The 23281-nt window shown below is 45.7% G+C and overlaps 1 protein-coding gene across 5 annotated transcripts in view; it reads left to right on the top strand.

The window, feature by feature from the left end:
• Positions 1-2286: 2286 nt before the first annotated feature.
• Positions 2287-23281, top strand: part of baiap2b (BAR/IMD domain containing adaptor protein 2b) — a 53589-nt gene continuing 32594 nt past the window's right edge. For 2 of the 5 annotated variants that reach the window (XM_019277759.2, XM_019277758.2), the window contains exons 1-2: positions 2289-2598; positions 16817-16892. In XM_019277759.2, the coding sequence (XP_019133304.1) occupies positions 2524-2598; positions 16817-16892 (151 nt within the window). In that variant the 5' untranslated portion in view covers positions 2289-2523. Of the gene's footprint in view, positions 2599-16816; positions 16893-20524; positions 20612-23281 lie in introns of all 5 variants that reach the window. The other 3 variants (XM_019277756.2, XM_019277755.2, XM_019277757.2) reach the window with 3 other exon arrangements.

Raw genomic sequence — 23281 nt, 5'->3', positions numbered from 1 at the left:
ACTCTTTACAAAGTCTCTGAAGAGTCCAGGTCAGGTCTGAAGTACACTGCAGATCTCAGGTCTCAGTCTTAAAGTTAGTCTGAAGCTGAAAAAGCCTGAAGTCAAGTCATTCAGATCTTTGAATACTGACCACTCTTGCACCTGTGTGTTTTACATTAATGAGTCCAAATATTTAATTAAAGGTGTGTACCTGTACCTCTTTATCTTTTCATTGTTGCCGAGTGTTCAGACTTGTATCTCGCTGCTGTTACTTTAACTCAAGTCTGCAGCTCTGCTGATTGCTTGAGCCAATCGTGATTAACAGTCATTATCTTAATTAATTTGGGTATAATTACACTTGGAGATGGATTGGCAGTCAGCAAACATGATGGTCGCCTAGGTTCAGTTATGGAAACTAATTGTGGGGATTGAATACTCACAGAGGAGTAAATCAATTCCCCAGCTGACAGTGAGAATGCTGCTGTCCGCTCTGGTGAAGACCAAACATGCCGGATTGATTTTCACTAACTGTCAGCAGTTTGGTCTCCTCGGGATCTTCTTCAATCAGACGTGACAATCAAAACAGAACCAGTCTGTTCTGATAGTGAGCCGAGGTTCCACTTTATCATCAGCCCTAAAATATCTCATCTATTTTATCTCACTGGAGAAAGAACAGAAAGAGGCTCGGCTGTCCTCTTTCTTTATCTTTGTCTCCTCTTCATGGATTCCCATTCAAAGGCCTTCAGATCGTGATGTGCTGAGATGTGTGGGACTCCCCAGCCCACCTCTTCAAAACCCAAGAAAATGTGGCTTCATCCCACTCACACGGCGCAGAGCTCCCACTCAGCCAGAATGAGCAGCCACACTATCACAGAGCAGATGCATGGAGAGCCCTGCAAGGCTTCACCTCCACCTCTGTCAGAACACAGACAGCTGCAGCATGTCCAGACGCTGCACACATGAGGAGCATGGAGAAGTCACAGAGGTGTGATGTCTGTCAGACCATCACTCTGTGGATGGGGATGCTGTGCGTGGGCTGCGTGACACAGCGGAGGAGGCGTGGCTTGTTTTTAAAGCTGTGATGCATTCACGGACTCACTGTAAAGCGCCCCAGTTCCCACACGGTGCCACTTTATGATGCTTTTGGTTAATAATAACGATATGATGATGGGTGATTAGACTAAAGCTTCAGGAGGAGCACAAACCTTTGACTGTGTGAAAGATGCATCAAAGAAAACAAACCCTGTGTCACCTGAACAGGTGAGTTGTATATAAATTCACCCTCAGTACAGTTGTCATGAACGGGGAAATTAGCTACAGAGACCAAAACTGTTTTGTACCAGGCTGTAAACATGTTTATTTCTGCTGTGAAACATGGGGACTTATGGAGACTGACTCACTTCTGGAGCCAGACTCAAGTGGACGTTTGAGGAACTGCAGCTTTTTTGGCTTCACTTCACAGCCACAGAGGTTGTTACTTGTGTCTGACTCACTGCTGCTATATTCATTAATCTGTGACATTTGGTTTAGTCGGTACGTGATGAAGGTTGAATCAAAATGTCATAAATACGTAAGTTTCCATGTGCCATCAAGAGTCACACATAAAATCATCTGCTGAGGTGATCGCTTGGAATAAAATCCTGCAGACCACTAAAGCCCAGAGCTTTGATCACCTGATGTTCAGGCCTTGAAGACGGTCCAGTTTCCAGTTTCAAAGCTCATGTGTTGCAAACTGACGTGTGTTTAAATAAATGACCCGGAGCAGGGAATGTCCCAGCACAGAGGAATGTTGTTACAGGAATTTCAAGGAAAAACCCTTGAATAAGGAGGACTGGATTCAAAGTATCAAAGTTAAATTTATTATTCTCGTACATGAAGGAGCGTTTAACAGAGCAACACACAAAGAGGTTACAGAGAAAAGGCTCCTCGAGGAGCTCTAACTGTTCTTATACAATCGATAATGGGCTGTTCTTAAACATCATTTGCACATTTTTCTTTTCCCTTTATCAGTATTCAGCACATCCCCGATCTAAATGTCACCTCTGACCCTTGTTCTGTTCTAGACTTCCTCTGTTTATACATTAACCTGAGCTTTACCTGAACATGAATGAAGGGACGAGCCCTCAGGACGTGTAATAAACATGATTTAAAACATCTGAATATTAGTGTAATCCTAATTTTTAGAACAGCAGAGAGCTCACAGCTGTTTCTGTCTATGATCATATTCAAACATACAAACATGTTTTATCTCTCAGCTCTCCTTGAACACATCACACAGCATTAAACTGTCCGACACATCCCGCCGTCCGTGAACGCAGCACCGCCCCTCCTGATCCGCCTCTGCGCTCCGACCGAGCACCGAGCACCGAGTGTGCGCGTGGGGAGCCGGTGTGGGCGCAGCGGAGGACTTTCCTATAAAAGCTGGGCTCCCACGGACACACGAGCTCGTCTCTCTCAGTCACCGCACGCACGAGCTGCTGATCCCGCGCGCACAGCTGTGTGGTTTCTCACCTGGACCTCTCACCTGAAGGACGGCTGCGGTCTATGGTTCTGACTGACTCTCCAACAAGGATGTCCCGGACCGACGAGGTGCACCGTATAACGGAGAATGTCTACAAGGTAAGACGATTGTTGGTCGCGTGTCCTCCCGCCGCGGAGGGACACCTGCTGCCCCGGTGCTCGGTAATTAAAGGACCGGCGGCCGGTAACTTTGAGTCCGCTGGCCTGGCTGCTGTCTCCGCTCGGTCACAAACTGATGAAAGATGCTGTCCGGTCACCGGGAGACACCGACAGAGCGTTTCCAGTTTATTCGGTTTATTGAAGGTAGAGGTGAATTATTGAAAGAAAAAGTTCTCAGGTCCAACATGGATTTCTGTTTCAGTCTGACACATCAAACCTCTTTAATTGACTAATTGATCCGGTTTTAATAGCAGTGAGGTCCATGCAGATCTCAGGTTGCCCCTGTGAGAGGATCTGACCTGACCTCCACAGTCTGTCTGAGTCAACTGTTCATTTCTAGAGTTTGGGGATCTCAGAATTCTTCATGTGGGGTCTTGAAGATTTATGTATGATCTGATCACTGGACAGGTTTGACCCTGATCTTCCCTGAGAGCCCACACTGGGACCTGAGATGTTCGGACAGGTTCTGCTCAGACTGAGGTCAGAGGAAGGAGAACGTGTTTTAGGAAAACCTCGTCATCGACTGGACGGACCACCCTGCTCTGGGTGAAACCCGAGAGGCGAAAAGGTGACAAGTGTTCAGGTGCTCCATTGTTGTTCCCACAACAAAGCTCCTCTTCAGCAGAGGCAGCGAGGGGTGGAGGCGTGGTGGTGTCTCGCTGCACTCAGGGCAGCTCTCCAGGCGAGGTAGATTTCAGCAGTGAAAGCACAGCCGAGGGTTTTCCTTCATGCGAGGAGACTTGTCAGCGTTCCACACTCCTCCACTCGGAGACAGCCAGGGCGCCTGAAAAGCGTCTTTGTGCAGGAGAGGTGTTGAAATGTGGGCTGAGGAAACGAGAGGAGTCACTTCAGCCTGTGGACCAGTGATCAAGGAGAGGAGCAGGTACCTGATGCTGTGACCTGATGGAGGGTTCTTCACATTAAGAGCTGGAAAGAAACCACAGAAAAGGATGGAGGATGAGGTGGAGGAGATACTGCATGAATGGGGGCTGTGTGAGGAGGAAGGTTTTGTTTAGTTGATTGACCAAAAATGAATTTATGCAGAAATATAAGCGACTTTCTGTCCTGTAAGTTCTCCAGCCTGAGGATTTGTTGCTTTTCTTCTGGCACATCATTATAAATTCAGTGTTTTTGGAGACTCCATCTTTCACTGTGACATTTACAAATGAAACGATTTATTAGAAAAATAAAAGACAGATTAACCTTGATCAATAAAAACATGACCTGTTAGTTACATTCAGGCGTAGCAGGAGAACGCTCTGCTGAAGGGTGGAGTATGGAAACGCCGTGGTGCAGAAATGCAGCAGCGGGTTTCTTCCTGTCCTCAGCAGGCTGCATCATTAAGGAGTCAGCAGGAGCGAGGAGAAGCCGAGCACGCTGCCAGGTTGACCCGCCGCTGGGTGCTGATTGTAGGAGTCTTGATGCTCGCTGGTGCTGCAGTGGTTGGAGGGACCCCCGGGGCGTTTCAGCCGATCCATGTGTGTGTGTGGGGGGTGTTTAGAGAAACTAACAGGTCTTTATTTATTCATTAAAGGCATTGAAGATGAAGAGGCCCAGACGTGCCAGCTCCCATTAGATAACACTCAAGTCTGTTTCTCCACTCAGGGCAGAAGGTGGAGATGACAAATGTCAGCTGTTTAAATCATGCAGCGTCAAGAACGGGGATCAGCAACATCAATTACACAACACACAACGCTGCTCAGTCCATATTTAACATTTAATGCATCAAAACAAACCAATGATGGACGTGTTGGATACCTGCACAGGTGCAGCGGTTAGCCTGTGGTTGCTGAGCGGTTACAGAAAGTGGATGGATGGAGTCGACAGAATAAACACAAAGATAGGAAAGATCTTTTTTATGTACAATTTCACAAACAAGACACACAAAGGAACAGACACACAACATCAGACCAGCTGTACCAGCGAGTAATATGAAATATTTTTTTTAGTAAAGCTTGCATCTAAAATTTGTATATCTCCCAGAATCCATATCGTAATAATTATAAGCTTTAGCACCACCTACAGGTGAAATGCTCCCTTCCTGCAGGGTTAGTCAGAGACGAGATATTAAATAACAATAACCCGTCGATGTACCAAACCTGGTAAAGAGTGGCTGAAATAAATCATAGCATTTACTGAAATATTCTCGTGAATTGTTTAGATGAGCACAGTACGCAGCATACAGTGGTGATACAATTAGAAAACGTTGGTGTCTGATATTTGAATAATTCTCAACAGCTACCATTGACAGAGCAGCTGCTATCCAGTAACAAGCAGGAGGAGAGTTGATTTACCTGCATGAAGCCCCGCTGGTTAATAATGACTCTGTTCCAGCAGCTCTGCATGTTTGTTTTCTCTGTTTATTCCAATATGAACTGTCCACAGCTCGATAACTCAGCCACAGAGGAGCGAGGCCGTAACCCTGCTGCTCTGCTGCCCGAACCAGAGATGCCGAATGTAATTTCTGGATGACTCACACTGGTGGATGCGTGTGTGAAGTGTGTGTGGGCAGTGTCTCACGACTGAGTGTGTGTGTGTGTTTTGCCAGTTTGTCAGCAGCCGTACTGTACTGTAGAGTGCCTGGCTGTATCTGGCTCTGCAATGAGAGAAGCTTACAGCAGAAAATGAAAAGATGTGAACGCTGTGTGTGTGTGTGTGTGTGTGTGTTGAGGCGTCGCCTAAACGTCCCTCTGGATTCGGTTTGTTGAGGCTTTCCGATGCCGTGTTCGTCACCCGCTGACAGCGTGGGTTAACGTTTCCTCAGGTTGTTGTGGTCGGTGAACGCACACCATCTGTGTGTTTGTTCAGGAGTGTGTTCAGCCTGCGAATGTCAGGGCGAGGCCGCTGTGAGAGTGCGTTTGATTGAAGGAGTGCATTCTATTGATCAAATGGTTTATTACAGTATGTACATTCATAATACGGGATAGCAACATCTGAAAAATCAATGAATAAACTGCTTCACCATCGTTCTCCAAACCTGCCATTCACATTTGAACAATTCTGATCATTGATTGTTGGACTGACACGTTTGAAATGTGTCCATGGGCATTTCATGGTATTTGCCATATGTTGTATTTGTATCTAATTTGGAGGAGGCAGGTTGTTGGAGCTTGTTCTCTGGCTCGTACATGTCAGCAGCGTCACAGAGGTGCACAGTGAACGATGACAGGAATGCTGCATTAGTATTTGTATTGCTTAACTGTCACCGGGGACAGCCCTCCAGTGACTGGAGCCATAAATCCCTCCGTAAATATTGTCACATTTTCAAGTCCAATCTTCGCAAGACGCGAGGCTACGGCAGCGCTCATGTGAAGCCAAAACTATTTGTTCTCGAGGGAGGGATTTCTGTCCAACGTGTGGGGGGCTGTGAGTAATACTACAGAACACTTTATCCCCACAGTCACAAGCACAGTCTGTTCAGGTTTCTTCTTTTCATTTCTCAGCCGAGTGGACGAAAAACTGAGAGACTCAGTCAACAATAGCAGCTTTCCAGCTGTTCTCTCAAACACGCTGTGACAGAACTTCTATGTTGCGTAATATGTATTTAATAAGATTTCATTCCTGCTGGTTGTGCGGTATGTTTGTCTTCCCTCTCCGTCTATGGAAAGATGCTTCAGTGTCAGGTTGAGACACTCTGATACATCTTCCCTTTGTTCCTGTTTGAGGTCATCTGAGGTCAAACCGAGCCTCTGGTCTTTGTGCTCCTGTGTCAGGAAACATATTGGATGTAAACACTCGGGCAGGATTTCTGCTTTCACCTCCGTCGTCTCTCTCTGCGGAACGCTGTGCCTCCTGAAGCTCCGGGCTTCGTTCGTGTTACTGATCTCTGAGCAGCAGCAGTGTTTGCAGGCGTCATTGTGACGCTGTCTGACAGTGTTGTGGGGTGTATGATTGTGTTACGTAAGAGGGGAACAGTGCAGTTATGTAGCAAGAGGTGCAGTGCTGCAGTTGTTGACTTTCCCCGCTCAGCACAGCTTCACCTGTTTTAGCTCATTGTTTTGGTTTGAGTAGTCTGATAGGTCAGCTGCATGCAGGATGCTCCGATCACATTTGAGCTTTATCAGCCAGTACTGATGTTTTTCTGTTGTGCTTATTGCAGCTGCTATAGCAGTATTGAATTCAAACTGAGTTTTCTACTGACTGCTGACTAACCGGCCAATAGAGGCTCACACTCTGACCTTACCTCTCCGATGTGTCCTGATCCACTAAAGTGCGACCTGACACAAGCTGGATGAATCCCATCTTGGCCTGCTGTACGTCACTGCATATTTTTACTTAATATCAGCCAACAAAGATGAGCTGAATGATAATAATGTGCGCTTTCTCTTAATGCTTTGACTTTTTCTCTGCTAGCTGCCAGAGAACATGCTGCAGCTGTCACTTTGAAATAACTGCTGGTTCATTAACACAGGCAGACGGCCTTATGGCTGCATAACTCTGTGTGTGACGGGTTTCTCCTTCATTACTGGGCACTTGATGTTTTAGATGGATAACATGTACAGCAACAAAGAAACTAATTGACCCAGAAACGTAAGCTGCTGTATTCCAGCCATTTGTCTTCTCACCTGATGGTTGAAAGGTTGTCATGTTTTATTCATAAACACACACGCTGCATAATGTCTCTGATCTGTCTTTAAGCACAAGCTGTGCTCACAGTCAGCATCCAGAAGGCTTCAGCTCAGCTCCGTGCAGGAGTGCCCTTCTTTATTATTTAGACTGCCCTGCTCTGTTACGACACAGCTTTCATAACTGTCTGTGTTTGCAGCATGTCAGCAGCCTTTCAACACATCTGTACGTTGTCTAACGTGAGCTGGAGGGAGAGCAGGGAGGAGGAGTGGAGGCTGTCGGAGGACGAAAGGAAAGTTACTGTGATGGATCTCCAACGAGAGACAGAGGAAGGGACAGAGTAAACAGAGGTGGAGTGAGAAGACAAAAATGTGGATCCACTCTTATTTTCTGACTCTAATTAGACTGAAATTAAGAGAGGACGGGCTCGAGAGGCCAGAAAAAAACAGGAATATCTTGCTGCAGTGTGTGTGTGTGTGTGTGTGTGTGTGTGTGTGTGTGTGTGTGTGTGTGTGTGTGTGTGTGTGTGTGTGTGTGTGTGTGTGTGTGTGTGTGTGTGTGTGACATTTAATCTGGAATCTGAGGCTGGAAGGAGAAAAGCAGCGATGACGAGGTGTGCTCAGGGGATTTAAAGCTAACACGCACCTTCCTCTCAGCGCTCACAGTCCTGCATGACGCCGTACATCCTGCAGACACTCCTCTGTACGTCAACGTGAATCGTCCCTGACCTCGCCAGTGATATCTGTGAACGAACAGGTGAACATATGTGTTGGCCGTGTACACCAAATCCGTTACGTCACTCTGAGGCGGTGATGATGATGATGATGATGATCACCTTCGCTCACATGATGGCGGCGGAGGCTTCCTCCCCTCCTGTCACCACCTCGCTCTCGCCCTCGCCCACCGCCCCGTCAGCTTTCCTGTGGCGGGAGCTGAACGTGAGGTGAATAAAGATGGGTTGCCCTGTCACGGGGGGAATTCCAGCGCTTCCATAAATGGAGGCGGAAGTACCCCCTTCCCTCCCTGCCGTGTCTCTCCTAAAGCTGCATGTGTGGAACAGGGGGCGCTGACTCTGCTGCTGCCGCCCTGCACACAGATAAGAGCTCATTTGAAAGGGAAATTGGCTGAGTTCTCTCTTGCACACACACACACACACACACACACACACACACACACACACACACACACACACACACAGAAGATAGGCACTGAATTTCCATCTCCTGAGGATGCTGAAGCAGTGAAGCTTTAGTGTTGTGATTGTCACACTGACTGAGCAGAGGCAAATAATGTCCGAATAATGAGGGACAGCAGCAAAACACTAACAGACATAATGTGTGTGTGTGTGTGTACATGTATATATTATATATCAGCTTATCACCCAGTTTCTAATGCAGCGGGATCTCTAATGGTAACAGTATTGTTACATTATGTTCATAATGGTGTTGACTGCTGCTTCTTTTGATGCACAATGCATCTGCATGTTTACGTCTGGATGTACATGACTTAAGATGTTTTCTATGGAGCCAAAAAGCTCATTAATAAATCAGCACTGGACAAAACAAACTCACTTCATTAGGTTACCATCTGTCTTTCCAGAATGGTCTCTCAGTGTTAATATGATCTGCTGTATAATGTGACTTTATTTAGTCTTTCCTCACACGTTTGGTTTTTAGCTCTGTCAGTGCTGGAGAAAAGTCAGCTTCGCTCCGTTCCTTTAAAGCGGTCACAAGTGTCCTGCTAAGCTCGGATACAGCGGCGCTGCCCTTGCAAAGTAGTGTGGGGGTGGAATTTGTTTTGGTGGAACATTTGCATACAGCGAGGCGAAAGCTGGCATTTAAACGCCCGAATTCCTGCAGAAGAAAAGGTAACGGCTGCCGGCTTGTTTACCGTTAGTGACGAGGTTTTAGGGTAACTTGGCGTTTTCAGTGTGTAGGTTTGTAGTTCAGAGGTTGTTGTTGTTTCGCACAGTGATGAGGACATTACAAAGTAACATGCAGAACGCTGACTGACAAAAACTAATCTCTTGTCTGTTGGCCCATGGCCCAGTGTTCCACCAGGTTTCACTGAAATCTCTTGTTTTCTTCCCAAAGATCTTACAAACATAAAACATAATCAGCCACAGAGACCCAGCTTTCATTCATCCTGCACTATTACTGTTAAGTATACATGTATCCAAACTTTATTCTTCCAAACGTTGAGATGTTGGTGGCTGCCTCTGTATCTACGCTGTGCTGCAGTAATGACCTGTGATGGAGCAGACGAGGTGAGTCATGTGACCTCAGCTGAACGTGAAACATCTTTTTAATACATCCATTCAAACGGAGCTCGTTATACTTCTGGTTACATAATCTATTGAAATAGTCACAAAATAAAGATGAATGCACTTGAGCTGTTTTTGAAAAGAGTCCATGAGAATCTAAACACGTCTCTGATTATCAGTAAAGTTAGTGATAAAGCACACAACAGAAGGACGTGTGAGTGTGGTTTTAAGGAGAGTTTGTTGAACTAGCAGTAAGATAACAGAACACACACACACACACACACACACACACACACACACACACTGTAAGAACTGATTATTTCTGAATATAATAAACTAGAAGAAGGCATAAAAGAGCTTTTCCAGCTCTGCTGTAGATGAAGTCGATATGTTTTTTGGACTGTAGGTATCGGTGTGTGTGGTCAGGACGGTGCCTGTGCTGTTAGATTGAAAACATCATGCGGTGACAGTAAATTGCTTCTGTACTGTATGGAAGCACGTGAGCGATGAGTGTCGGTGCACCAGCTGACACTGTAACACGGTGAGAAATGGGAGGGTGGTGGCAGGTTATGAGGAACACACACACACACACACACACACACACACACACACACACACACACACACACACACACACACACACACACACAGTAAAACTTGACGACAAGAGGTCACCTTGATTTGTGAGCGGTAGCCAAACACACCTCGGCACCGCACGAGTCCTCCCCGTTTCCAGGGTGACCACCTAGAGTAAATGACCTTTCCAGTGTGTGTAATCTGGTTAACCTTCATATCCCAACCAGTTCTCACACACACACACACACACACACACACGTCTAAACAGCAGGAGAACAAAGGGTGAACTTTGCTTATCACCCCTGAAACTGTTGACTTTGACTTTGTGGTGCTCTGCCCTGGTCGGGCTCCGCCAGCTTCCTCTCTCTCCACTTCCCTTTTTGTGAGATCATCTCGAGGTGACTTCACATGATGTCACCTCCTGAGGTTTATTCATGTGACGAGGAAAACTGTGTCAGCAACATTATGTAAGATCTGGTGTTTGTTGTCTCCAGTTTCAGAGTGTAACCACACTGTGGTAAATCTGGACAGCTGTACTCGAGTATTTCTTCTGATTACATTACAAAATCTAGCAGGTCGACAACTTTGCAAACAGCCAATCATCAACCAGGTCACCAGCAGCAGCTGATATTACTGACTAGTCCAACAGGAAGAAACCCAGCCGGCCTTTCTTAAGTCACAGAGTTCAGAGTCGAAGCTCGGTTTCATCAGAATCAGTGAACTCCTTGGTGGTGTGTCTTTAGACAGAGACGCCGTTCACCTGATTACCCGTCAGCGTAGCATCAACACGATGAACGGTGAAGTTATTTTAAAGTAGAAGAGTTGCATACTGTTGCTTTCAGGCAGAGATGGATCTCCCAGGCTGGAATGTGCTGAGCAACAGTGTCGCACTAAACCTCGACTGTTTGATTGTTCCCTTCGCTTTGGATGGAAGCGTCTGCTGAATGACTGAACGTGAAGGCAAACTCTAAATATTAAAAAACAAGGACTGGTTCCCTTTTGATTACATGTCAGTGTGTGTTAGTTTGACATTGAAAACAGACCTGTGAGTGTATTATCTGACATTCAAACACACCGTACACACACATTTTAAAAATGATGTTGTTGGGAGAAACCTTCAGGGTTCATTCTTCTAATAGAAATCTGAATCCGTCGCCTGAAGCTCTTTGCTTCCACTCGCTTATTTAAAAAAATCTGGTCCCCTCTTTGTCTCCACCTGGTCTGTCCCTCCCTCCGAGCCGGGTTGCCAGGTCTCTTCTCGCTGGTTAATGTGTTTGGCAGCGAGCGGCGCAGCAGGTTCTAATGGTGCCACATGGTTGGCTCGGCTTTACAGTAATTTACGCCCCAACATGATATGAACCTGCTGCTGTTTGTGTAGGCTCTGACTCACCCCACACACTCGTCTCCTGCCGCCAACACACACACACACACACACGCACACACACACACACACACACACACACACACACACACACACAGACTGTTCTTAAAGCTGCTTTCTTTCCTTTTTGAAGTGTTTAGTTGTGAGTGTGTCTTACCTGTGTGGGAAATAAGTACTGGATCTCAGGTCTGCTCAGGTCGGCGCACTATACTGTGAATTCATATTGTTCTTTTGATGCCTTTAGTTATTAGTCTGGCTGTTTCTGTGTAGTTATTAATACCTGTCACTGGGCCGTTGATTTAAGTCGTCATAACCCTACAGAGAAATGTCCCATTATTAATAGCTTGTGTAACCTTTGGCTCTGGTCCACATCACTCATCTGTCATGAGACATGACGTCCATGTGCTGCCATGTTGCTCTGATGGATCTATTAACCTTCATGTTGAGGGCTGGCTGCTACCTTTCCATCCTCGCATTAGCCATATTTTATAGGCACGGTGGCACTTAGAGTGAAATATCTCTGGTGTCTTTGATTACTGAGTGTAATGTGAAACCAACGTGTTGATCCTCAAAACGCAAGGAAGACGAGAGAGTGCAGAAACAGTCCACAGGATCATTTTCTCAGGATAAAGATGTTTTGAATCCACAAAGGCAGCTTTTTATTTATTTCTTTGAATCAATGGGGCCGATGTCTGTCAGACAACAGATGTACTCAGTGATCACAGTCTGCACCAACATATCTGATTGTAAACGAGATCCAGTATCGTCACGGCCGAGCGTGTTCAGGCCTGCTGCACACGAGTTCTGCTTCCAGCTACAGTAGCATCACTTCAGCAGATTTTAACAATGCTGAGAAGATCATCCAATGAACCTGCTGTGGTCAGAATAATCATTGCTCAGTCAGAAGCAACGTGACATTTGCTGAAAGTCTAAATTTCGTTCTGTAAAAAACTGTAATCAGTGGTCAGCATAAAGCCTCTGTGCGCTCCCTGTCAGGTCTGATGCGATAAGAGAGAATACTTTGTGTCACAAAATACTTCCAGAGACAAAACGCTGAAGAATAAACCCAGAAAAGAAAAACACGAAACAGCCACAGTCCAAATCCTCGTCTCTGCTGCAGAAACTGATGCTACATGGCAGCCACACACACACACACACACACACACAACACACAATTCATTTTATTCCAGGTATTCTTGTACACACAAGCGCACACATTTGTCACACTAGGACACTTCCAGGGTGAACATCTGCCTCGCCGACCAGCCGAAACATCGCTCGGTGAGAGGAAGAGAGTTTTTATTTTCTTTGTGAGAATTAATATAATAACACTTCATGGTAGGTTTGAAAGTGTTCAGTGATGAGCTCCGCCTGTCAGGGAGCCAGGACGTTCAATGAGAAGCTGCATCGGTGACACTGTAGCTGTAACAGTGTAGAATCAGTCAGGATCTTCATGGAGATGAAAGCTGAACATAACGTATCGTTTGTTATCACGCCGGCTTCCAGATAATGCTCAGCAGTGTCGATCAGAGATGAAGCACGTTCACGAGTGCATTTCCCGAACACTGCAACGTGATAGGACAGTGTGTGCATTGTTTGGGGAGGTGATTAGTGAGTCAATTAAAACCCATGACCGAAGCACACAAAAGCAGTGTTTGCCGTGTAATCCTGCTCATTCCCTGTGCGCTCAAATACGGCCTTTCATTCAGTGGAATGCTAATCAGCCTCCGTCTGTGCTGCTGAAGGAACAAACTGATCGAGTGTGGATTAAACCAGGACCGGCCAAGTTAATGATCCTATTAAACTGTCGCCTGAACCGTATGAGCATGTTGTGACGAAGGGAAAACTTCTGAATCACCAGTGCAGCGCTGATGATGACTGACAGGTGCAGCATGTTTCAGCATTGATGCTCTGAATGTTCTTCACAGCTGTAACATGGTGTGTGTGTGTGTGTGGGACACATTGCACATTCATTTGCTTGCAGGACATGTCTTCTGTAGTGGGATGCAGCTCTGTTGTTGGCCAATTACAGCTCACCATGTAACACAAACAGCCAGCACAAATTGTCATTTTTCCATGTCTGTTTGTGTGCACGTTAAACTGGATATGTTATTTTATGAGCTGCAGCAGAGTCAGACTAACTCTTTATGCTGAAGCGTCATGCTTCATGCATTCAGTATTTAACGCACGTATGACATGAGAGCGCTTCTACTCTTCTTGCTATAATTCTCTGCAAGAAAGAGTATTTCAGAAATGTTCAGATTTTCCATGAAGTCATTGTTAAAGCTTCAGTGTGTCGGATTTTTGGACCTCTAGCAGCTAAATTGCTGTTTGCAAAGCGCTTGCATCACTGTGACCTGTGGCATCTGTTAGTGTCAAGGTAACGAAGACATGATTCTTATTTTCAGGTGATTATATACTAATGGAAACATAGTTGGCACATTATATTAAATTCTTCTGCACGACGCTTCTCGTATACTTTCTGTACGCTGTGTGCACTTCCTCTGACCCGTGTAAATCTTCGTCTGTTTGTGCACGTGTCAGTAACTACATGTTGAACGCTGACAGTATTTTAACAGCCGCTCTGATGCAGTGAGAGAATGCGATGCATGAGGCTGAACCTGTCCGATTACATAACTCACCTCGTCAGTCAGAACACACTGACAAACACGAGTCCTCTCTTTGTAAATCTGTTGATTTAGACATGGGAACTGGGCGGCTCTCCATCTTCTATATTTATTCTTTTGTTGATCGTGGTTTCCTCCTGCCAAGCGGCAGTGATTACTGCTGCTGGAGCACTTCCACTGACTTGGTTTGTTGAGCAGCCGACGACTTACGTAACGGGGCAAGAGGGAATTGAGGTATAAATAGGTTTGTTTGTCCTCCGATGCAATGAAACACCACTGACCTCTTTTCTTTTTTATTCATGTTTGTTTGTGTGATTGTGACATCAGACGTTGGAGCAACGTTAGAAAAACCTTCCCCCCCCAAATCCACGGAGCCTCACATACATCGAAATCAGTTTCCACTTTTCACGTGTTTATCATCATCTCACTTTTAATCCATGTCCCACTTCTTCTCACGGCCTGGACTGAGCTTTCTTTTCACCTCATTTGAGCGCCTCGAAGCTGTTCCTTCACCGAGCACTCGGCCTGTTTTTCTTGCACCCCTGTGTCGTCCTGCCCTACTTCTAGTCTCGGTGAAGTTTGTGTACCAAGGTGACTGTTGTACGTCGGCTGGCGGCCATTAGCAGGCGCCTCTCGTAGCGAGCAGCCACAAAAATGTCTGTCAGCCTAAAACATAAAACATACCCTGCTCTCCTCTCGCCTCATGCTCCTGTTCTCTCCTCATGCTCCTGTTCTCGCCTCATGCTCCTGTTCTCTCCTCATGCTCCTGTTCTCTCCTCATGCTCTTCTCCTCCTTCCAGGCTGTAATATCTTTACTTTACTGCAACCTCAAACCCTTGCTGCCTTTTATACTGAAGAGGCAAAGTCATGCCACAAAGTGAAGAACATTTTACAGGTTTTATATAATCTTACTGTTACAAACATGTTGAATTTGATATATCTCGTTAAGTATGAGTGAAGGTTTTTATTAAAGCATTAAGATGCTAAAATGATTTGTCAATCAGCTTTATTGTGCGGAGTCTTAAATTATCTAACTTGTTTCCCAACATAATGTTAATGCATAACCTTCCTTATACACGATATATTCTTTATATTTTGTTTCTGAATTTAAAAACAGAATTGCATCTGGCAGCTGAAAGTTTCTTAGATATTAAATTATTATATGAAAATATGACTTATCTACATCAGAGTATTTTGGTATGAAAGCCTAGATTTTTAATTTAAGTTTCCGTGAGCTATGGTGATTTTAATTTCGGACCTTCTGCCTCCGTAGACTTCCATGCATCAGGAGGCGTGACTTCGGACTAATGCGTTGAAGCGTTTGTGTGACTCCAATGGAATCCATTAATGTAGCAGCAACATTCCTCAGTTTTCAAAGCCAGCGTGAGCAGATCAGGATTTTATTCAGAGGCTGCTCGAGTGATAAACTCCTCTCTTCTTCTGTCTTGATCCTCCTCAGCCTCCCGCTCAGACGGAGGACTCTCCTCTCCCTCTGTCCTTCCATCCTTTGTGCCATTTCAAAGCCTGAAAAGAAAGTCGGAGAGCTTTTTAAATTGCTGGGTTTTGCCGGAGATGCAGCAGAAGTGAAAGGGCAGCTTGGACTGAGGGGGAGGTTGAGTCACAGCAAAACTCATTAGACATTTCTTCTTGACTTTTCCTTAACGAGGTCAGCGCTCTGCTGTTGTGAATACACTCCACTGCAGGTTTGCTGACCGATACTCGCTCATCTGTCACGAAAGGAAGAGACTCAGATCATACAGGTTATTGTGTTAACCGTGTGTGTTTGTGTGTATGTGTTGGCTTGTAGTGACGACCCTGCGGTTCCCATCACTCTATGGAGCGCTGGGCGGACTCCAGCTCATTGTTTGGGTTGCAGATCTCAACTTTACTGTCCTGGTTCACTCCCACAGGCCGACGTTTACAGCAAGAACTACCCGGAGAACATAATGAAGCATTTAGCAGCTGGAGCAGCAGATGATTTCTCTCACAAATGGATGACCTAGTTTGAAATTCATCTACCTTGATCAGCAAGTTCTGACTTCATTTAGTGCAGCTGCATGTTCTGACCTTACCGGGTGTTGCTATGGTGCCAAATGAAGAGTCTGTTGTCTAAATAAAGACGAGCTGCATCTCTTCTGCCGTGAAGAGAGTTCAGTTCAATTCGTCGTGTTTTTGAGAGATTTAATGACACCATGAGCAGATGCAACCAGAGAAGTGAGAAAGTGTTTACTGGTCGAATTATTTGAGTTGAACCGCCCTTTAAAAAAACACACAAAAAAAGCAATTATCAGGAGCAGCGTGGCAGAGTTCAGTGACTGTCGGAGGGACGGAGACGTGTCCAGCTCTGCTGCTGAGCCGAGGGAGTCTGCCGCCAAATCCAGGTTTTATTTTAATCAAGACAGCAGGGGAGGTGATGAAACAGCGCCCCCCCAGTCCACACACACACACACACACACACACACACACACACACACACTTTCTCGTCCTCGTTCTTTTTCCCCGTACTTCATCCCTTCAGTCCTCGCCATGAGCTTGAAATGAATCCCTGCTGCACTCCTCTTCCTCATGGTTTGCTCAGCTGTGTGTGTGTGTGTGTGTGTGTGTGGTGTGTGTGTGTGGTGTGTGTGTGTGTGGTGTGTGTGTGTGTGGTGTGTGTGTGTGTGTTCATGCCCCAGTAAAGAGTGCTGCTCATGTCAGTGTTTGTTTCTTCTTTCTAACCATACGTGCCGTTTCCTTCCTTTTCCAGTCCATCATGGAGCAGTTCAATCCCTGCTTGCGGAACTTCATCGCCATGGGAAAAAGCTACGAGAAGGCGCTGACCAGTGAGTACACCGTCCGTCTCTTGTTTTCCTTCTGTCTTCGTCCTCCTTTCATTCCTCCTGTCTGTCCAGTAGTCCAGGCAGAGGGCGCTGCTTTTGTATCCTCTTAATTTATCTCAAGCAAAGGTGTGTTGTGATGACGACACAGAGTTGTTGTCTTCATCGAGTCCCCTCCTTAAACTTTTTCTGTCCCAACAGTGACAGCAGCATTGTCCCCCTGCAGAGACGCTTGTTGAACATCTAGTGATCATGAAGATCTCGTTAACGTTAAAGATTTGCTCATCAGAGGTCGATATCCTCTGCAGTGATGTCCACGTCCACACGTCTCTGTTGATCTTACCTGTCTGCCTCTGCTGTACCTCTTTTGTCATTGCTTTTTGTGGCTTGCACAGGTGTGTTTGTGTGGTCATGTGTGTGTGTGTGAGACAGACCGAGGTGTGCATGCAGCAGTGGATCAAGGTTAAAGATGAAAGCACTGGAAATGTCTTGGGGAGGGGAGCTAAGTGGAGCATGAGCCAATGGGAAGTGGAACAGGAGCAATCGTGAGAATAACGGTGCCCCCCCATGGGGCAGAGGAAACGAGAGCAGACCGAGCCGGTATCCAGGACAGAGAGAGGAAGATAAATATTCAGGAGAAAGGGACTTTAAAAAGAAACGTGTCACAAATAGAGCTCGCCTTCTTCAGAGACCTGAAGACCGTCCAGCAGCTCATCAATGTTTCATGGACTTTGATTAGAACCATGCAGTGAGCATTGATTTAAAATATTTCATACTTCCAGACACTCTCAGCGTGGTCATGCACGCGTGGTCAGATAAGACGAGCCTCCGAGCATGTGCAGCTCATTTATTGATAAGAAAAGCTCTTTGACGTCACTCTGCAGTGAGGAGGTTATCGGGATCGGAGCTGTGCTCGGCATGCTGGGCACACAGTACTGAGCAGGGCTCTCCTTCTTGTGTTTGGAGGGGAAATGCAGGGAAGACTCTGCAGCCCACAAGACCAATAAAGGAGGCCTCACTCCAGTCTGATAGATCAGGCTAAAAATAACCCTGCGACTCCCTGAGTGGGGATTACACTTCATCAATGCCAGGCAGCGGCACAGAGGCAGGGTTTAGAGCAGAGCGGTGCACCCTGCGAGCATCTATTGTCACAGGAAAAATGCCGGAGCAGCCTCCGGTTCCTTAAGTAGAAGTGGGGCGGCTGTGAAGAAACCTGCATGATGGAGGGAGGAAGCTGCTTGTTTGTTTGAGTCTAAAAGCGTTTGGGCTTGACCGGCCGCATGTGGGAAGTGGTTCAGGATGTGGTTCTGAATGTTTTTAGATGTCTACACGTTACATGCAGCTGTTGTTTTGACTGTTTGTGGCTGTGAGTGTGTAGTCAGGACTCGTTCTTGCACAAACAGGAGCTGCAAGACTGTGAAATATTCCAGGGCAGAGAGAACATCTTACCTGGGAGAGGCTTCATGTGTGGAAGGAAGCATTGATTCAGTAGTCTGAAGGTCAGACGGCATCTTAGTCTGGGTTAAAACCGGGTTAGTTTCAGCACAGAGCGAGAGCTTAATTATTATGTAACTTAAATGATAATCTGCCAATCACTTCTTCAGTTTTTTTGTTCTGTCCTAACTTCACAGCAAACACAGTCAACAAAAATCTTTTAGCCCAGTCTGAAGCGAGATGTCTCGACCTGCAGGTCGCACTAACTGGGACACGGGATTTGATCGACCTCGTGGAGGTTTGATTTCAGGAAGATGGAGTGCACGTCAGCAATCAGCTGATTTAAACCTCTCTCGTGTGTTTCATACACCGCTCTGTGTTGGCTTCATGTCAGTGTTTGGATCCTCTCTACACCCTCCCTCTTCTTCACTCTGTCACTTTTCAGCTGACAGACGTGCAAAGCATCACGTCGCACTACACCTGCCTCACCTGCCCCCCATCACCCCTGGACACCGATTTAAATTAGCCGTGCTCACCCAGCCGCCTTAGCCTCGCTCTCTCACACTCTTCTAACCCACTTAGGCTTAACTCAGGCCAGGTTTAGGAAAAGCTCGTGTCTCCCTGTCGTAGCTTACCGCCGCAGGATTGCAGCGCTGTGTTTTCATCTCAGCTTTGATAAAGAAGTGAACGCAGGGCGAGTTATTTCAGAGGTCGTCTCATTGGAGAAATGAAATGAAGCCCGAGCAGCCAGACGCCGTCTTCATGTTCAGAACAATGACTTGCATAGCGGTGAGCTTCACTCGGCGTCTCTGTGGACCCACATCACCAAGACTCAGAATAGATTTACATTGTTTTCCATGTGGAGATGTGAATACTTGTCATTTCTCTCTGCATGAGCGTCCTCTGGCAGTTCAAAGCCTGAACTCAGCCCTCATCCATATGTATCTCCGACTGGACGTGCGTCCTCTGTCATCCTGTGTGGCTGACTCCTGACCTGCTTTAATTCACCGTCACTGCTGCTTCAGGCCATCTTGTCCCAGTTGTTAAGGCCTGAGTCACCGTTAGGGCTCAGCCAGCGTCTCTGTGACGATGCACCGCAGAGACTCACGGCTGACATACATCACTAGGATCGCACAGTGCTTTGACATCATTGCTGTTCACATTTCTTTCGTCGGCAGTTGTTAAGATCGTGTTGTTCAGGATTTTAAGGATCGAGTTCATCCAAATTACAACAGAAGATATTTTCCAATCACAAACTTTAATGTCACTCGGTTTGGGGTTTGTCCGACTAGATCCACATCTTCTCGTCAGTGTCAAGATTCATTTCTTATTCTGTATTCAGAACTATTCTGCTGATTTCATCAGTTAGACCTGATATCAGATCATTACAGTTAAGATTCTCCTCATGGATAGCTCGGTGTATGTTCAGACAGACAACAGACCCTCATTGTCTGAAAATGTTTGCAGCCGCGCTAACCTTCCACACTTCTTATGTAACAGCCTTGCAGTGTTTGGTGTCTGAAAAGACTTCACACTCATGAGTCTGTTCCTCAAACTGGACTTTCCGAGTCTTATCTCATTGTCTCACTGACTACTGAGTGCAGACAGCAGCTTACAGGGAGCATATTAACCAGACAACGGCCCTCAGGGAAATAACTCGGGTGTAATGTTAGCTGTGAAGTCAGCGACATGTTGCTTTTTGCAAACAAACAGAGGTAATATTATAAAGAGCGTGGTCTAGATCTGCTCTGTATGGAAAGTGTCATGAGATAACTTCTGTTATGATTTGGTGCTTTATGAATAAAACGATCTGTTGGCCTTTTTGAAGTTATCAGTTTCTATATTTCACCAACCAAAACTCATCAGATCCTCGTGATGGCAGAGGTTATTCAAGCTGTTTCAAAGGCGAGCTGTAATTTGGGTAAACTAATCCTTAAAGGTTTACTCCGAGTAGTTTGCTTCCTTTCTTTAACTGGTGGTGCTTGAGATTCGTCTCTCTAGCTTTGTCTCTGTTTCCTGTAGTCGCTCCCATAGAGCTTTTTCTTTTCCTGCCTGGTCTCCATTTCCGCCTGTCGCTCTTTATTTCCCATGCCCAACCTTACCTCTCTCTGGGGGTGGCTGTAGGCTGTAGGTTGCAGAGCTGAAGAAGACATCATTTCAACTCCGCACCCTTGATCTGATGCCCAATGCTTCCATGTTTCCAGGTGTCACATACGCTGCAAAGGGCTACTTCGACGCTCTGGTGCGGATGGGCGAGATGGCCAGCGAAAGTCAAGGCTCTAAGGATCTTGGTGAGTCCTCGTAGTGGCTGTAGCGCCCCTGGTGGGGGTGGAGGGGATGGTGAATGGGGTGGCTCGTGCTGATGAGCAGAAGCAGCTGATGACCAACCTGAAACTGGACACACACACACACACACACACACACACACACACACACACAGGCGCCTATGTTTCCAGTAATTCTGTGCTTAAGGACTGTGTCAATCCTAAAAAAAATCTGGAGCTTAGTTGACGTGTTATCACCCCCGATTCATAAAATCAAACACATTCTAATTTGAGAAGAATTAATTCTGCACGCCCGTGTGGTTCATCTCTTGTTTCCCTCACATTCAGCTCCAGTTGTTTTTATATCGCACCACTGTGAGCAAATAATAAAACCACAAATTTGATATTCACCAAAGCACAATGACGAGGTGAAATGTTCTCTGTTCATAATAAACCCTCGATATATTGACAAAGGTAATGAGAAGTCTTCCTGCTCGCTCAGCTCTTACTCAGTGTGTTGGATCAGCTCTGGTTCTGCTCATTATGGACAAACTTTTAGTGGTGGGAACTGAAGTCTCATTTCTAGCAGACACAGAGGTAAAAACACGTATGTGAATCAGACAGGCCTGTATGTAATCGTTTTAGACCCGGTCACATGCCGGGCAGCGTGACGGGTCTGCGTTAGCCCCGCATCACCGCAGCCTCTTCGTTCCTTAATGTGACTTAAGTTAGCAGGCGTGGACCGAGGCAGCACAGGAGAGGAAGGATGGTGAGACAGGAATATCCGAGGCAGAGAGGAGGATATAAAAGCAGCATTCATTATTCATAGGGAGACCTTCTGGGTGCTTCCTCGCTCCTTCCTTCCTCGCTTCATCATTTCATTTTTTCTCCCCGTGTCGCTTTGAGTAAGTTCTCAGTTGAGCTTGTGTGCCCACTTTAAGTTTTTGAATTGTGAAAAGCTCATTACTGTCCCTCCATTCAGCTTCAACGCCATAATCCGCTCAGTGATCTCGTTCCGACTGCTTTAAGGACGTTTTTTCATCTGCTTCCTGCTACAATCCTGCAGCTTCAACAAACCTGTGATTCAACTTAAAGGTTCAGTTATTAGAAAGACAGAGTTTAATATGTAAAGTAAATACCACTCTGTGTTTTATGGCAATAATCAAGACAAACTTTCTATTCATGAATTCAAATGTGTGGTGAAGTACAACATGTGTGTATTTCTGCTTTTATACAAACAAAATGTTTGAGTTCATGACTAAATATCCCATCATCCATCTGTACATCCCACTGCTGTTCATGTTTTCTGTCTTCATGAATCTTTTGTTTGCATGTGTGTTGGGGTTGCCTGTTCTGTGTTCCCTTTTTTTTTTATTTTACATTTATTTTCCTGACAGCCTAACCATGACTCAGCAGAACCTCCCTCCGCCTCCAGTGAAATGACAGACTAGGCTGAGCAGGATGGATTGATGCCGTCTCCACGTATCAGCGCAGACTGACGACGCTTTAGCATATTCCATTAGTCGTGTTGAGCCTCGTGGCTCCGGTAAATTATTAGAGGACGGCATGAGTTTGAGGGGATTCTTAAATAATAACTTCAGGTTGGATATAATGTGATTTACATAAAACCTGTCACATTAATTCAGGGATTTGTTTTGAGTATGCTCATAAATATGTATATGAAGTTATATGCATCTTTACAGCTGCACACGTCTCTAACTGTGACCAGAGCTAAGACCATAGAGCCACAGGTGTGTGTGTGTGTGACTGTATTCTCTGAAACAGTGTAATTAATCAGAGTATTAAGATGAACAGCAGCTAACGGCATCAGCACATGAGCAGAGGACTCTGGGTGAAACGAGGAGAAGACTCCGAGCCGAGTTTGAGAAATTGAGCTTGATGGAGAAAGTGAAGAATATCATGTCGGGTGGAGAAGCATTCGGCTGTATTAATATCACTTCAGTTAGACAAGCAATTAAATCTGTTGTAAATGTTTTATCATGAGCGTTTAATCCTTTATAGATTACTTAACGTCGTGTCATAAGGCCTTTACTGTACAGCAGCTGGATAGTTGAGTTATGAAGGCTGAAGACCGAAGTATCGTCCTCCTCCATGTGACGGAGTCAGTAGATTGTCATTGCGTGCAGTTTTACCTGCAGCAACATGGGTGGGTGTAGGTGTGGCGGTACGTGAGGCACAAACAGGTTCATCCACCTGCTGTTTAATAACAGGTGTGATGAGGTGACAGGTGTGTTTCAGGATGCCTCACACTCCTTCAACAAACATGTTAGAGAACCTACGGCGGCTGTGAGGCTCGCTTGGTTTGTCCATTCTGGGCTACTGTAGTTCATAGCTCCCTCCCTCTGTGGATTATAAAAACATAAACTCTGATTATACATAAAGGAAAATACTCCTGAATATTATCCAATAAATAAAGATCAGCGTCATCATGTAGAGGCTTGTTGAGGCTCCTGATGGATGGATGGATGTTGCAGATGCTTTTTCTGTCCTTGTTCAAAACACAAATCAAACACCAGTCTAATGTTTGCTGGTCCACACTTTGTGTTGGTTGATGTACCAGGATGAAAGAGGAGTTATTACATGCAGATGTTCTGGAAAAAAAAAGCTTTTTGTGTGACAGCAGCTTGTAATTTTCACCGGAACACTTCGGTAATCCGACGTGTCACTTTAGAAACA

The sequence above is a fragment of the Larimichthys crocea genome, chromosome XVI, assembly GCF_000972845.2.
Source record: "Larimichthys crocea isolate SSNF chromosome XVI, L_crocea_2.0, whole genome shotgun sequence".
NCBI classification, from domain to species: Eukaryota; Metazoa; Chordata; class Actinopteri; family Sciaenidae; genus Larimichthys; species Larimichthys crocea.
The sequence above is the reverse complement of the archived record's forward strand: the minus strand, read 5'-3'. Positions and strand labels throughout refer to the sequence as shown.